The sequence below is a fragment of the Drosophila ananassae genome, chromosome XL (genome assembly GCF_017639315.1).
Source record: "Drosophila ananassae strain 14024-0371.13 chromosome XL, ASM1763931v2, whole genome shotgun sequence".
Lineage (NCBI taxonomy): Eukaryota > Metazoa > Arthropoda > Insecta > Diptera > Drosophilidae > Drosophila > Drosophila ananassae.
This window is the reverse complement of record NC_057931.1, coordinates 15007385-15024215: the sequence shown is the minus strand read 5'-3', so window position 1 is coordinate 15024215 and position 16831 is coordinate 15007385. Positions and strand designations below refer to the sequence as shown.

General features: G+C 38.4%; 1 protein-coding gene across 6 annotated transcripts in view; it reads left to right on the top strand.

Annotated features, from left to right (window-relative positions):
- The window catches only part of LOC6502899 (rhophilin-2), a 115381-nt gene that overhangs the window by 68908 nt on the left and 29642 nt on the right, over window positions 1–16831 (top strand). For all 6 annotated transcript variants that reach the window (XM_001963598.4, XM_014905761.3, XM_014905762.3 and 3 more), the window contains 4 exons: window positions 13558–13820; window positions 13880–14012; window positions 14065–14375; window positions 14447–14599. In XM_001963598.4, coding sequence (XP_001963634.2) covers window positions 13558–13820; window positions 13880–14012; window positions 14065–14375; window positions 14447–14599 — 860 coding nt within the window. The remainder of the gene's footprint in view (window positions 1–13557; window positions 13821–13879; window positions 14013–14064; window positions 14376–14446; window positions 14600–16831) is intronic.

Below are 16831 nucleotides of genomic sequence, written 5' to 3'. Positions count from 1 at the left end.
AAATGAAACGGATTTACATAAAAAAAAAATATTTGACAAAATGGCGACCTTTCAAAGTTTAAAAATCGTTTTTCGTTAAAAAAAAACGGTAGTTTTTCAGCTGTAAAAAAAAATTTTTGCATAAATCCATTCTTCGATTAAGTACTAGATTATTATGTAATAAAAGAGCATGCTAAATTTCAAGACAATCGGGTCACTAGTTTTCGAGTAAGAGTCAAACCGACTTCAAAAACGTAGTTTTGAGAAAAACGTGTTTAAAGTTTCAACTCACCAATACACTTACCGGAGGCCCCTCCCTTTCAACATGTGTAGCTCAGTGTATTTTCACCGGATCATTTCAAAAATTGTGGACACATTTCTAAATGTATATACTTTAGGAAAATGCAAAAAAAAAAAATTCGATTTTTTCAAAATTATAAGTGCGCATGCCCCCTTAATCATTTGTTTCACACAAGCCCGTTAGGGTTGGGGTTACTGACAAAGAATAAAATATAACGCGAGCTCAGGCTGCGGAGTTCACTGAATTTATAAATCATTTGTTTCACACAAGCCCGTTAGGGCTAGTGCTACTGACAAAGAATAAAATATAACGCGAGCTAAGACTGCGGAGTTCTACTTAAGACTAAATTAGAATACTACCCGGGCTGTACTTCGAAGCCTTCGTTGGGCTGCGGCGCAGTTGCCCAGTTGCAGTGTCAGCATTCCGTATCCGGCCAGCAACGATCACTCGTTGCGCAAGTGCCCGAGCCGGTCCGCGGACAGTTGCCCTTGGAATGCGTAGTCAGCACCTCTTTCGTTACGCGTGCGGGCCACCGGATCCGGTGTGCAATTTGGCACTTTTCCTAAATTCTGCCTGCGCGTGTTAACTCCTCCCTCCTTTAAATGGTCGTCATCCCGAGGACCCACTCGTTCTACATCGTCGTCGGCCCTCGATTTCCTGCGGCGATTGGCCTTCAGGTGATATTTGGCAATCCACAGGATTGCGCATAGTGAAAGGGCAGCCAGTAGAATAAGGCAAATGTTGAGACGGGATTCCGATGACAGTCTTTCTCTGAGGGCCCCGATGTGGTGTAGGTTACTTAGGTTAAGCTCATGGAGAAACGGGAGGTTGAGACGGTTGTAGTGAGCAGTGACGTTTATTATTGTCATAGCCGACACAGCAGGTTTTTTCAGTGAGCTCCCCAGCTGGTTTATGAACCAGGTTCCGTTGAGCACCACCTTGCTGGAGTACGCTAACAGGTAGGTTCCGGATACCTTTTGGATACCTTCCACTTTATAAATTCGATTATATGCAACAAATCACTTAGGCCTAGATTATCTATTGCGGCGAAGCTGGGCGAATTTACGGGAGCTCCGCCCTATGCTAACTTATTCTAGACTTCAATACAATTCAAAACTTAATTTTCTACATTAATTCTACAAACCCCAAAAAGTTAACGCTTTTTTTGAAGAAGACCGATTTCTGCGCTGACACTCTCATGTTGGCGTCATGCAGGCTCTTTAGACCCAGTCTACGTGCCGTATGTGGGCGTTTTCGTCTTCTGAGAAAATGATGACATCATCGACATAGACATAGCAAAATTTGCCAATCTGCTCTCGCAGTATGTCGTCGATGGTTCTTTGAAAGATGCTGGCAGCATTCCTCAACCCGAATGGCAGTCGGCGAAACTCGTATTTTCCCCCGTTTACGGAAAAGGAAGTTTTTTCACGGTCACGTTCCGCCAGTGTAATTTGGTGGTAGCCAGACTTCAAATCGAGCGTTGTGAAGTATTTGGCCTTGCCTAAATTCCCTAGTTTCATAGAAATAATTGGCATGGGGTAGCGATCAGGTATTGTCCTCTCGCTTAACTTTCGAATGTCTAATACCAGACGCATCTTATGGTTGCCGGACTCGTCGGTGCCCTTTTTGTCTACTACCCATATTGGGTTATTGTTGGGAGATCTCGACTCCTGGATTATGCCGTTTTTTAGTAGGTCTTGAATTTCGCCATTGGCGAAATCGGCTGACCCGTACCCGAGGGTAGGGTCTGGCATAAATGGGCACTCATCAACTGTCCTGATGGTGGCCACCACTGACGTGTTGTAAGGTAACGCCTCACTTGCGTTCGCGAAGGCATTTTTCATGTCGCTTAGCATTTTTGAAAATGTTTTTCTGACTGAAGGTGGTGCACTGGAGCAGTCCCCTTCAATAAAATTTACGTTGGGGCATGCTTGGAATTCTAGCTTTTCTACTTTGGAGCCCCATTTCAGATGGCCGGAAGCTAGGCAACGCGATGCCCCTGCCTGTTTTAACAGGTCAAGACCGATGATGGCGTCAAAGGAGGACAAATCTGGTAAGATGAAGAACGTAGCCTTCAAGTTGAATAAGGATACGAAGCATTTTTTTGTGATTGTGGTAATACAGTGGATAGAATGTACCGAAAACGGCGAATCTACTGGGCGAACGCCTTTCAACCTTTCGTATGGACGGATGAAATTTTTTGACGCGCCCGTGTCTATTAAAAGCTTCATTTCTAGCCCCGTTACTCTTCGCGTGGTTGACCCTCTGCCGTTTGTATGGGCCCGATCGATCGGTTTCCTGCTTTGGTATGCCGGGGCTTGAGATGGCTTAAGCATCCTGGACAGTGATGGATCAGCATCCATGGGTTCGGGGGTGCTTTCACTGTGTGGGGCAAAGTGCACTTGCGTCTTGTGTTGCTAGGTGTAGAATGGATTTTTGCCAGCGCCTGTCTGCTCTTGCGCCTTTGGATAATGTTTTTTATCCTTGTCCTCCTGGCTTCTGGCAAACGAAGCCGCGAAGGAGTATCTCTCGTGGTTAGATTATACTTCTTGTGCCAAAGCGAGGGCTGAAGGCATATCTTTCGGCTTTGCCGAAAAAAGGACATCCGTAAGGCTGCGCTTGAGTCCCGAGATAAATACTCGAAGTGTGTCGTCCCGGAATTTGTCATACAAAACCATTGCCGCCGAGGCCTCGTACGACATGGTGGCTTTGTTGGTAAGCAAGGTCAGTTTTTTCTCGACCTCGTCATAGTATTGCAGAAGGGTCATATTTCCCTGCCTGAGAGTATCCATCTCCTGCTCGATTACGTGAATCTGACGCTTTTCACTGTACGTAAAGTCGAGTCGATTTATAATCGCGTCGAAATTCAGCACAGTGCCAAACGAGGATAGCACGGCATCGGCAGGGCCTCTTATTTTACTCCTAATAATGATAACGGCCTGATAATGGCGCGAGCTATTTACGTAGTTCCTAAAAATATAATATGCGGGTACTGCCGCTTGCCGCCAGGAAACGTATGCGTCCTGCGCTCCCGTAAATTCGGGCAGGCACTTGACGGCATCTAGGGCCTCGTCACATTTGACCTTGTCCCTAATTTCTATAGGTTCATATGCTTTGATTTTGGGAGCTTCCGCTTGCGCGGGAGCGATTGGAACTGCTTTGACCTGTTCGGTTAGCTGTTGTATAGCCAAGGGAAGTTCATTTTCCCTACGTTGGCTCTCCATATTGGCTTCTTGAACGGCATGTTGAACGGCCGCCTGACAGCCACTATCATTTGTTCCATGCTGAAAGCCATGTTCGCGTATATGAGTGCTCTAGCGTTTGCGCTTTTTGGGGTGGAAGATCTGGCCGGCCTTTCGGTCTCGGACTCAGAATCACTGGAGAATCGTCTTACGCTTCTGTATCGTTAGAAGGGATTGCTCTAGTGAAGCTGTAGCTACACACTGCATGCGCGGCCGTATCGTATTCCCGAAAACGGAGTGGGGAAATAAAACGGAAAAGAAAAACAAATAACCAAGACTGCGCAGCTAATACCAAGAATTCTTGTGTAACAAAAGAGACATATAAAAGCTGAATTAAATGCATCCAGATATATGAATTATTTTGGATTGGAAATTAAATTTTGATTTAGTGATTCTTTTGTCTTGGTTAAGAATTTTTTATTCTGCAACTTTGTGTTGGATAAAAATGTTTTTTTATTTATACAGAAAAAAAGAAATGAAAACAATATTGGAAAGTAAATGGTTTACAAAAAAATTATATAACAACAAAGGAAAGCTAACTTCGGGCGGAGCCGAAGTTGATATAACCTTGCAGTTGAGTCGCAGTCCGCTAGGTGGCGCCACGCATCTTAAATTATTATATATATATCGGATCGTATGTAGTCGGCCTATCCTTATGAAATTTGGCATATTGAATTATTTTGCCTAAAGAGTAATCTGTACCAAGTCCCATCTTTCTAACTTAAAAAACACCAAAGTTATGCCAATTCCGATCGTTCTATGACAGCTATAGGATATAGTCGGCTGATCCTTATGAAATTTTGTACATAAGATATTTTGGTCAAATATAACAAGTGTGAACCCTCTAACTTAAAAAACACCAAAGTTATGGCATTTCCGATCAATCAGTTATATGGCAGTTATAGGATATATTCGACCGATCCCGGAAAAAAAGGATGTGTGCAAAGTTTCAACTCGATAGCTCCAAAATTGAGAGACTAGTTTGCGTAGAAACCGACAGACAGACAGACAGACAGACAGACGGACATGCTCATATTGACTTAGGAGGTGATCCTGATCAAAAATATGTATACTTTATAGGGTCGGAGATGTCTCCTTCACTGCGTTGCACACTTTTGACCAAAATTATAATACCCTCTGCAAGGGTATAAAAATACAATGCTAAACCGTCAGTCAATTAATGGAAATTAACTAATGTAAAAAAGTTAAAGGGGCTGCAGTTTTTTAGCTGTCAGTGTAAGGAACACAATTTCACTACTTTTTTTATTTTTTATTTAAAAAAACTAATGCAGGCTTGACCTTTACGGCTTGTGCCGGAGTATTGATATAAGACTTTTTTATTGTATGAAGCTCAAACATAAACTGAAACTTAAAGGTAACAAAATATATTTCATAGCGGCCACGCAAATATGCAGTGTTCGCCGGCTATGCACGTCAGAAGTTTGGCCAGAGTAAGCTCTAAAGTAATCGGACATTGCCGTTGCGCGGTTAACTTCAGTTAACTTACACAATACAAAATGAATAAAAAATGTATAGTGAGTAAGATAGGGGACCTGAATGACAACTGGACCGGCGAAGGCGGGAGACCAAATTTCAAATTGAAAAATATATGTTGTCCGATCCTCAGCCCTAACGAATATGCTCACAAAATTTCACGAAAATCGGTCGAGCCATTTCGGAGGAGTAGAGACACTAACACCGTGACATGAGAATTTTATATATAAGATTTTCATAAATTTTTTAGTCATTTGATAGTGTTTCAAATAAATGTTTCCAAAGGGTAGTTTCAAATTTTTTGCGCATGTCCATTGTTATATATACGATTTTCATAAATGTTTTAGTCATTTGATAGTGTTTCAAATAAATTTTTCCAAAGGGTGGTTTCAAACGCTTCCTTCTCGCGCGTTTCCCACTCCGTCTTCTTAAATTCAATGTTCATATCGCGTTTTCGTAGCTCTGCAAAATCTATACAAATTTTTATTCAATAAATTTTATTAATCAACAAGAAAACCCAGCAAACACAGTCCAATTAGAATAGGATTATTTTCTCAGCGTAATGCAGTGCATAATATTCTTGGTTTGTCCGCCTTAGCCAGCACAAATAAACTGGATGGTTTTCCCACCCGAGAACATGCAACATATATTTGTCCGTGGGAATGCATGGTGTTTCCAAATATAAGCCACATACAGATAATGTTTGGCCTTGTGACTTATTGATCGTCATAGGGAATGCCAATCGAATTGGAAATTGAGTCCGTTTGAATTCAATTGGCACATCTGTAGGAATCATAGGGATTCGTCTCAATAATACATTTTCGCCTCGAAACTTCCCATTCAAAATGCTGGCTTCAATGATATTTTTCATTAATTTCTTAATTACTAATCGTGTACCATTACACAGCCGTGGTGGGTTCAAGTTAAATGATCGGAGCTCCAAACTTCAATTGTAAATGGTGTGGCGGCATGCTTGGCAAATCCAATGAATTTAAAAACTCAATTGGATAATTCACAGTTTCGTTGCCATCGCAAACTGCATCAATAGATTTGTATGACACCAAGTCCCCAGGCAACAACTTTTGTTTTTGTAAATTTAATGCAGTGACGTCCACATTTTTTGCTGACAAAATCGCTCTTTCTGTGTGTACATTAGCAAATATGCGTTCAATGAGAGTATTTTGCGGGTCGACGATTGTGCAGAAGCCCGTTTGTAATTTTATACATCCTGTATTTTCATATACTGGACGGGAACATATACTTCATATGCTAACGGGAAGAGTTTGTCTGAAATCACCTGAAAGGAGTAACAGAGAGCCGCCAAATATTTTACGTTCTTGTTTGTTTCGGCTCCTGTAATAATATGTACTCAAATTAATGAAATTTTTATTCTTTACTAATACTTTAATTATGTTGTTAATAATGAATTAATTACCTGTTAACGGACCTCGTTGTTTAATATTAACGCAATTTCCTTTCCAAAAAATTAATAGATATTGGAGGGCGTTATATGAACGGTGAGTTTCACTGATGAACTGAAGATCATTATTTCTTCTTCGAATCACAATTTGTCGCGTAGCTGTACAGTCACTAATCATGATTCCAGCAACTTCGTTAACAACAGATGCGTTGAATCTACGTATATGCTCTCCAGCTGGTGTTCTATCAGGATTGATAACAATAGCGTGATTGTCACTTTCTAGCTTGTGCATGTGTGAATTGAATAAATTCATTAAGTCATTGTGCTCATTTAACAGAGCGTTCAGCTCGCCGATGATACGCCTGGCAAACGGTGAATTGAGATTGTGGTAGGCGCAACGTGCATCCACACGATTGGCGAGTGTACTTGTAGAGTCCTCACCACCCATAAAGTAGATTTGTAAAAATTTACGAGATTCTTTCGGCATTGGCAGCAATGAGCAACTTTGTGATACACTTGGCCTTTGATTTTGAACGTGGAATTGAAATGTTGACCGTTTTCAGCAATAATGTTAGCTATTTCTTTTGCTCCAAACGATGTCATTTGGAAGCATGTACGAATTGACTTCAGGAACAGGTTAGAATCTGGATCTGTACCGAGAAGTAAACCGCGCAATGGTTCAGGTGGTGTTTCGATTTCGGTTAGTTGTACTTTTCCTGATGAGCAACACATCCACAAGTGGCTCATTTTTAAACTTAAGTGCATGACAATACAGGCATTCCTTATCCAAAGTACCAATAATCACTTAGCAGAATATACAACATCAGGTTTGTACTGGAATGCTAGTCGAAGAAATGCCCCTGATGTAAATGCTCGATGAACTTGTTGGCGTTGTTGGTCAATTCCTCTAAGTCGATTAACTATGAATCTTCGTGCTTCTCTTCGTTGCAATTGTCTTTCTTGATTACGTTCATCTCGTGCCTCTTGCGATTTTGATTGGCGCAACTGCGCCATGCTCAAACGCGCATTTACATTGTTTGATTATTCCCATCTTTGCTGTTTTTTAAGTTAGAAAGATGGGACTTGGTACAGATTCCATTTTGGGCAAAATAATCTTATTTGCCAAATTTCATAGGGATCGGCCAACTATATCCAATAGCCGCCATATAACTGAACGGTCGGAGGGTATATCAACTTCGGCTCCATCCGAAGTTAGCTTTACTTTCTTGTTTTTTTTAAATATTAGGCTGTCGACAAATTTTGGGCAAAGACGGTTTCTCTTTTCAGTAATCACGTTACCAGCCAAAGAAAATCCGCGCTCTGCAGCAGCACTAGTTGCCGGCATTGAGTGAACTTTAAGTGCGAATTTGGAGAGTCTGGGAAATATCTGTTCTTTATCCCTCCACCATTTTAAAACATCAATGTCATCTCCTATATCAACCATTTCTTTACAGTAGCTTTCCAGCTCATCTTCAGGTGTTTTAAAGGTATTCAGTGAGGACTTTTTAATTAGGTTGGGAAAAAAAAAGAAACATTTTGATATTTGTCTACTTGTGTACTTGTGGAAAAAGTTGAGCTTTCAAATGAAAATTCTGTAGTATCGGAACGTCCAAGTACTTAATTTGTGTAATACAAATTTTTCTTAATTGCGTCTTGATCGTTAGGCTGCATTTGTAACGCAGGTGGAAACAAAAAACAAGCAGCTTTATGCCACACAGCTTTTTTTATGGAATCCAAATTTCATCAACATTATTGCGAATCTTTGCTTTTAAAGTTACTAGGGCCGGTACGCCCTCCACTTGTGGCCCGCAAATAAGCCGCATTTTTTCAATGGACGGTATAACAAAGCAAAGGGAGGAAGAACTTCAGAATTGAATCTTCTTATAAATTATTTCAAAATCGCTACATAAGTCTACCAATTGTTTTAGCGTTGATATGTTTATTACAACAATTGTTGGCTTTCCTGTTTTTCTATCAGAATTTCATTAATGCTGAACCAATTGTCCACAATAGACTTAAACATTGTGAAATTTGAATTCCACTTTGTGGGGCATTCATTATACTCTTGCAGAGGGTATTATAATTTTGGTCAAAAGTGTGCAACGCAGTGAAGGAGACATCTCCGACCCTATAAAGTATATATATTCTTGATCAGGATCACCTCCTGAGTCGATATGAGCATGTCCGTCTGTCCGTCTGTCTGTCTGTCCGTCTGTCTGTCTGTCTGTCGGTTTCTACGCAAACTAGTCTCTCAGTTTTGGAGCTATCGAGTTGAAACTTTGCTCACATCCTTTTTTTTCTTGCAGGTAGTATATAAGTCGGAACGGCCGGGATCGGTAGACTATATCCTATAGCTGCCATATAACTGATTGAACGTAAATGCCATAACTTTGGTGTTTTTTAAGTTAGAGGGTTAAGACTTTCCACACATGTTATATTTGACCAAAATATCTTATGTACAAAATTTCATAAGGATCGGCCGACTATATACTATAGCTGTCATAGAACGATCGGAATTGGCATAACTTTGGTGTTTTTTAAGTTAGAAAGATGGGACTTGGTACAGATTACTCTTTAGGCAAAATAATTCAATATGCCAAATTTCATAAGGATAGGCCGACTACATACGATCCGCTATATATCTAATAATATAAGATGCGTGGCGCCACCTAGCGGACTGCGACTCAACTGCAAGGGATTTTCAATGGATGCCTCTTTGGGCAAAATAATTCGATATGCCAAATTTCATAAGGATCGGAAATACGATCCGTTATATTTCTAATAATTTAAAATGCGTGGCCCACCTTGCGGACTGCAACTCAACTGCAAGGGTATATAAACTTCGGCTCGTCCCGAGTTAGCTTTTCTTTCTTGTTTTTAATGATACCCTCCATACCAATCAAATAACAAAATGCAAACTAATTGTGAACTACACAAAAAGTAACATGAAACGAAAAGAAGAACAGGCAACAAGCTTCATGAAGCTCGCATAGAAATTGTTGCTGTACATGCAGTCGTAACGCTCACATCGTGTCGCCTTGTTTACTCATACGCGATCAACTCAAATTGATCCGAATGATGCTTCGTCAACACACGCTTTTTTTTTTAATCGAAATGATGTGTAGTAGAAAATGAGTTTTGTTCAGTGAGTTGAATTGAGTGACAAATTTTTTAACCGAAGACTCAAGATGATCGGAATGATGTGTACGGCAAAATGAGTCGATTTTTACTCATCACTGTGTTTTGTGCAGTGAGATGAGTTGAATGAAAAGTTCGCGATCTATGATATGAGATGAAAATAGTGAGTTTTGCAGTTCTCTGATTCGTATATAGTTGGTCGACCCATATTAGAATTTCACTACCAAATCAATTTTTTAATCTATTTTTGAAAACTATTATTTTAATGACACCGAGGCCCGATAAGGTCAGAATTTCGTTATCATACAGACCAAAAAGCCTACTACATTTTTTGTCTACTATATCTGGAAGCACAAAATGTCATTCCAGCACACCAGTTTGGCGTCTGACGAAACCATCGAGAAAGGCAAAAGAATAACATCAGAAATACACTCCGTTTTCGAGTATTGAGAATATGGTAGCTCTATATTCCTCAAAGTATCTCACGCCATGATCGAGTCTGTCTTAATGGTTTTATGCATAAAAACAAAATGCATTTTCCTATATCGTATATACCTAGAAGCTACTCGTGTCGTACCATTACAATATAGTATTAAGAGTATTTAAAAATTAAAGATGAAAAACACCAACATCACACCAATACATGATTCATTGGCCCGAGACCCGCAACGAGGCGCACTTAGGCCTACCCTATTTATCGTATTTATTGCGAACATTCGATGATAATGCAATCTTAAGTCGCTCCAGATGCCTAATTTTCAATTTTTCTCTCTTTAAAACTTTAAATATTTCCAAAGTGGAGCTTACTGTGGCTGAGTTTTAACGAGCTCTTGCAATCTTGTCGGCCGAATTGCTGTAAATGTGGTAACTCATAACATTTATTATTATTTGTTTCTAGCCGAATATATTTATCAAAAACGCTCAATAACTTAGTAACCAATATTTGGCAGAAGAAAATGAATGATACATTATTTCTTTGCTGCACGAAGATGCAGTTAAAGTTTTAGTCAAATTCGATTTCAGTAATAATTGGTATTGATCAGGTAATCATTTTCTTCTCTTAAAAAATATAACATTGTGCCTCACTCGATCAAACGAAAATTTAATATTATATAATATAGCAGCATTGAAAGCCCTAAGACGTTGCTCAGAACTCTTCTGAAAAATATATACACTGCTGGCCAAAATAATAAGTACATGCTCATAAGATTTCTTTTATGTCACGTAAATCTTTTTTTATTACCGTTACCGTTTTATTAACGAACCAATTCTAATTTTTTTAGTTTTCTGGTATAATGCTGATTATAAAAATACTTAACATAACAATATTTCACGAAATCTGTAGAATTTATTTTGTATTAAACCTAAAAAACATAAAAAAGGGTTGGTCAAAAAAAAAGTACAGCAATTCTTCAAAGGCTCTAACTTAAAAATCAAAAACACTTTCTCAATTCTTTTTTTTATAGTAATCTTATGCTAATACCCAGTATATCCCCCCATATTTTGTATAACTTTTGTTATCCGTTTCGGCATTCTGGGCATTTAATTTACAGCACGTCTCCAAACCTTGTCTTCTCTTCGAATTGCTGCAATTCTTCTTTATTATACCCTTGCAGAGGGTATTATAATTTTGGTCAAAAGTGTGCAACGCAGTGAAGGAGACATCTCCGACCCTATAAAGTATATATATTCTTGATCAGGATCACCTCCTGAGTCGATATGAGCATGTCCGTCTGTCCGTCTGTCCGTCTGTCCGTCTGTCCGTTTCTACGCAAACTAGTCTCTCAGTTTTGAAGCTATCGAGTTGAAACTTTGCACACACCCTTCTTTCCTTTGCAGGCAGTATATAAGTCGGAACGGCCGGGATCGGTCGACTATATCCTATAGCTGCCATATAACTGATTGATCGGAAATGCCATAACTTTAGTGTTTTTTAAGTTAGAGGGTTGGGACTTTCCACACATGTTATATTTGACCAAAATATCTTGTGTACAAAATTTCATAAGGATCGGCCGACTATATCCTATAGCTGTCATACAACGATCGGAATTGGCATAACTTTGGTGTTTTTTAAGTTAGAAAGATGGGACTTGGTACAGATTCTATTTTGGACAAAATAATCTGATTTGCCAAATTTCATTAGGATCGGCCGACTATATACGATCTTCTATATATCTAATAATATAAGATGCGTGGCGCCACCTAGCGGACTGCGACTGAACTGCAAGGGTATATCAACTTCGGCTCCGCCCGAAGTTAGCTTTCCTTTCTTGTTTTGAAATGTATTTGTGCTAATCCGACGATTAAGCTCTCCCCATAGGTTTTCTATTGGGTTTAAGTCTACAGTTTGACTTGACCACTTCATTATGTCCACCTTGTTTTCGGTGAACTAAGCCTTGACCAGCTTTGATGTGTGTTTTGGGTCGTTGTCCTGTAGAAAGACCCGTCTCAAGGGCATGTCTTCCTCAGCATTATGTCAGACAATGTATTTTTATACCCAAATCGGGTCATAGCATCGGTAATCCGATGAATCGGGACAACTCCATGCCAAGAAAAACAGTCCCAAATCATAATGTTTCCACTTCCGTGTTTAACGGTCTATTTCGAGTACCGGGCGTCGAATTCTTTGCCTTTGGGTCGACGAAACAAGTCGTACATTCTTTTTGGAGTCGTTACCAAATAGATTTATTTTTGTTTCGTCGCTCCATAGGACATTATTCCACTTTTTGGAACCCTCTGGTCCAGATCATGCCAAACGATTTTGGGCTAACTGTTTCCTCATCTTTAAATTATTCCCTCGAAGGAGAGGAACTTTTCTGGCGATGCGTCCTTGTAAGCCAGCATTAGTAAGTCTACGACGAACTGATCTAGACGATATTTCATGGTCAATATGAGCAGCAAAGACTTAGGATTCGGGTATCGGTCGTTTGACAGGATTTCTTCTTCCGAACTCGAGTTTCGAATTGAACCTTGAATTTTAGGGCATTCTGGATCAAAAATAATGACTGCCCAAGTCTTTTAGCGATTTCCCGAAGACTTTATCCTTCCTTTTGCAGAATTAAAGCAATTTTTCTTTTTTTCTGTTGTACAATTCTTTTTTTTGCCCCAACTATAGAATTTTTTTCCTGGGATATCCTTAAATATGCTAGGAAATAATAAAAACCAACAAATCTTAACTCGAATCTAGCTTTAATCCTTTAAAATTTATCAAATACACAGGTGTACTTATTATTTTGACCAGACCAAAATCGCCCACCCAGCAGAAAATTAAGCTTAGTATTGAATACACGAGGTGCCCATATTTCAATTTTGTTTTAGAAATTGTGTAACATTGTAACTTATTAATATAAAAAAATTGACGGGTGTGCATTGCATAAAAATCGAGTTATATCCAAACAAATAAACACTATATCGTGTACTTATTATTTTGGCCAGTAGTGTATATAAAATTCGGAATGTTAAAAAAAATTTAAATGATCAGTATCGATGGTGCTGTCTATGATACACAGTCCATTCAGTTAAAAAAATTAGATTTCTGCCATTTAATAGAAATTAAATATCTCAGATTTTCAGCTAAAGATCTATTGTGTGTGTTTGTCAGCAGCTGTTTATGCTTAGATTCCGGCGTACGGAGCTTCGGAGGATACTTTTTGGTATAGTTATTTACTTTTGGGTTGCTAAATAAATATTTTTATTACCTGAGATACATTATTTTTAAAAAATTATATACGATACGATTATATTATATTATATATATACACAGGTCCTAAATTAAAAAAAATTTAGACATTTTTTTATGAGTTTAAGTAGTAACATGAAAAACTTGAAGTGATGGAAAAATTTGTAGCATGATACGTTGATTAGAAAATTCACATCTATAAAAAGCCAGTTTTGAAATGAAAAATGAAATTCGTGTTAACCTATGTTATTAACCAAATATTGAATAAATGTTAAACATGTACATATATATTTATTGTCTGTAGCATTCGCGCATTATTATAAAGCTTGCAGTATTGATGCGTCGCATGGCTTAAACGTATCGTTGCCCTCTCGAACAAGCTATAAAACGCCATTGAGAGAATCGATAAAAAAGAATTTTTTTGAGACAAAGAACGATTTGACTACAGTCAAGGAAATGGAAGAGACCGCCGTTTCTTGTATTGCTCTTAAAAATATGCATTTTAAAGAAGCTTGGGCAAATTTCGAGGAAGCGCAACGATTTCAGCGAATGTGTCGGTATCTAAAGGTAAATTATATAGATTATATAATTCTGAATATAGTAACACTTACGCTCATACTTTTAAGAATAAAAAATCGCTTACTCAAGTAATTCAAAATGCCTATTATAAGATGAGGGAAGACTACGAAAAACTTAAATTGCTTGATGCACCTAATGACTTGGATGAGTGCTACGATGTTTCGGAACAAGCTATAGAAGGTAACGTAAATTATAGGGTAAAGAAATTTCCATCTAAAATAATTTTCCCTAGCATCCTCAAAGTTTACATTATCATTAACGGGACCGGATTTCACTTCGTATAAAGTGGAGGACCCTTTTAAGCAACTGGGGCCGATTGCCATTTTTTCTGCACGGCGACATTGGACGGCACCACGATATATACGTCTACAAAAGGGTTCCTCTACATACCATAACGATAATACTCTTAATTTCTTATTACCTTTGGAATGCGAGGAAGTAGATACCGGTGGCTCAAAAAAAATTTTGGAAAATTTTGGTTTCAATGTCCGTGGAGACTCACCTGTCATTATTTCATATGTTAAAATAAATTCTCTTGCTGATGTAAGTATAAAATTAAATTAATTTTGATGTAAAAATTGAATTTTAATTTTATTTTATAATGGTTGTTAAAGCTTGGCGGTATAAAAGAAGGAGACTTTCTGGTTGATATTGCCGGAATAGATGTCAAATGGTACTCAAATCAGCAGGTTTTGTTGCTCATACAGTCGTGTGGTTCTACGCTTGATCTAAAAGTAATAACACCAATGGATCGAAATTATTTAAAGGTATTAAACTTAGAAACTTGAATCAAACCCCTATTTGTGAAATTATATTTGTTATGGTAATCTTAAGGGGGCAGGATGGTTTCAGAAGCTGAAAAAAGCAGATTTTTGCGATTTTTTTTTTCATTTCTGAGTGAATAGAATTATTCAATTTTTTTACACGATACATGGCTATATTTGGAAAGTATCTAGGAAAGTATTTTTTTGTTAAGAAATAATTATTATTTATACCGTGACGGGAGTCGGCCGGAGTCGCTTCAAAAAATTATTGTCTTGCTGTGCGTAAAGTCTGGCCTTACAGTGTTATCGGAAATAAAAAAATTGAATTGATTTACTTAAAATATTAGTTTCTTGTGCGGATGAACGAAACCATTTTGAAAAATATGCGATTTTGAATTTTTAGTGCGGTTGTAAAGTCGGAGGTACCATTTTTACATAAAAATTAGCCCATTATTGCCCGTAAAAACGGTAAAAAAAAAATAAAAAAAACAAAAGCGTTAGTTCATCACTTGCGGATGGCTTGCTGAAACTGTGTCTTTGTTCAAAACGTATCTATTGCAGGTTCAGCTTGTTTCGTAAAGCTTTACAGAAGTTGTAGATAGCCATGACTTTTTGAAAATAGGAGATTAAAAACTCCAATTTACTTGAAGAAAATATTGTTTAACCACCTATAATAATTTCAATAAAATTATTTCGAGTTTTTCCTTAAATCCAAAATTAAAACTTCCACTTCCTCTCTTTATCTTAAAGCGGACGGACGTGTTTTTTTTTGTGCGCACTACGTTTTTGTAAAATTTGCAATAAGCTTTCTATAAACAATCGGTGTTTATTTCTTTACTGATATAAAAACAAATTGCAATTTTTTAGATCCGTATCGCTTCGCGTGTGCAGTGATATATTTGGAGGTAAAATAATAATTTATTTAACTTACTTTCCAAACATAGCCCTGCTCTGCTTCTTCATCTCCTACGGTGTTGTTGCTATTCTTTTGCTTCTACTCTCGCTCAATAGAGATTCTTATCTCTATTTCTTTAAATCTTACTAACTTGCACTAACTGCTCTCTTTAATCTCCCCTTCTCTTTTCCTTGGTACAGTGGTTCAAGGTTCCTCATTAATAAAATAAAATAATATTTTTAAATTAATTATTAATTTTTTTTAATAATTTTTAATAAATTAATTATTTAAATTTTTAATAAATTAATTATTTAATTTTAAATAATTTTTAATAAATTAATTATTCAAATTTTTAATAATTATGGATTTTAAATTGGTCTGTGCATTAAAGTCTTGCAATAAGACAATCTCGTCTTCCCAGCCTACCATCCATTGCTGGCTCTGTGAAAACGTTTTACACGCTAAGTGTGCCGGGTTCACGGCCTCAGTGTCGGATGCAATCTCGCGTAGGTCTGGACTCCACTTTTGCTGTGACGGTTGTCGTGCTGTTCAGGACGAAATGAGGTCGTTCATGAGGCAGACTAAAAGTGGTTTCAAGGAGTTGATTAGTGGTTTTCGAAAAATCAATGACCAACTCTGTGCGCTTGATACACAGTTTAGTAGTCTTCAACTACTAAATGAGTCTCCAAAGCGTAAGAAATCCGCTTTTAGTGATGTGCTCGGGTCGAGTAATCTTCAGTCTGCTCAGCCGACAACTATGCAGCCGCTTATATCTCTGGCCACCCCAAGGGCCGGACCTGAGAAAAATTCGGCTTCCGAATGTCTCGGACTCAATGAGCAATTGTCCGATATGTCCTCTGTGGCATCGCTTCAAGTGATCCCAGACCCAATAATTCAAACTCCTGTAACAGCCACCAAACAGGGTAATAAACCGTCCGGACCCCCGGTACGCACTGATGCCGCAGTATTAGTTACGGCGGCACCAAAACCCTTGCAGGTGATCCCACCATCGAAACACATTTTTGTTTCCCGGCTTGCCCCTGATACTTCGGAGATTGATATCTCGGCTTACATCAAAGCCAAAGCAAAAGCCGACATAAAGGTGGTGGATATTACAAAGTTCAAATATTCTTACACCAGGCACACGTCATCTTTTAAAATACGTGTGCCCTTGCAGATGTTCAAGACGATCTGTTCCGCCAGCTTTTGGCCAGAGAACATTTTCGTCCAAGAACATCAGCCAAGTACGGTGAAAAAAAAGATAACCAAACCTGTGGGTGTAAAACTCCCACATGTTAAGGCCACTGATCAACCTTCCACCTCATCTTCCTCAATCTCAA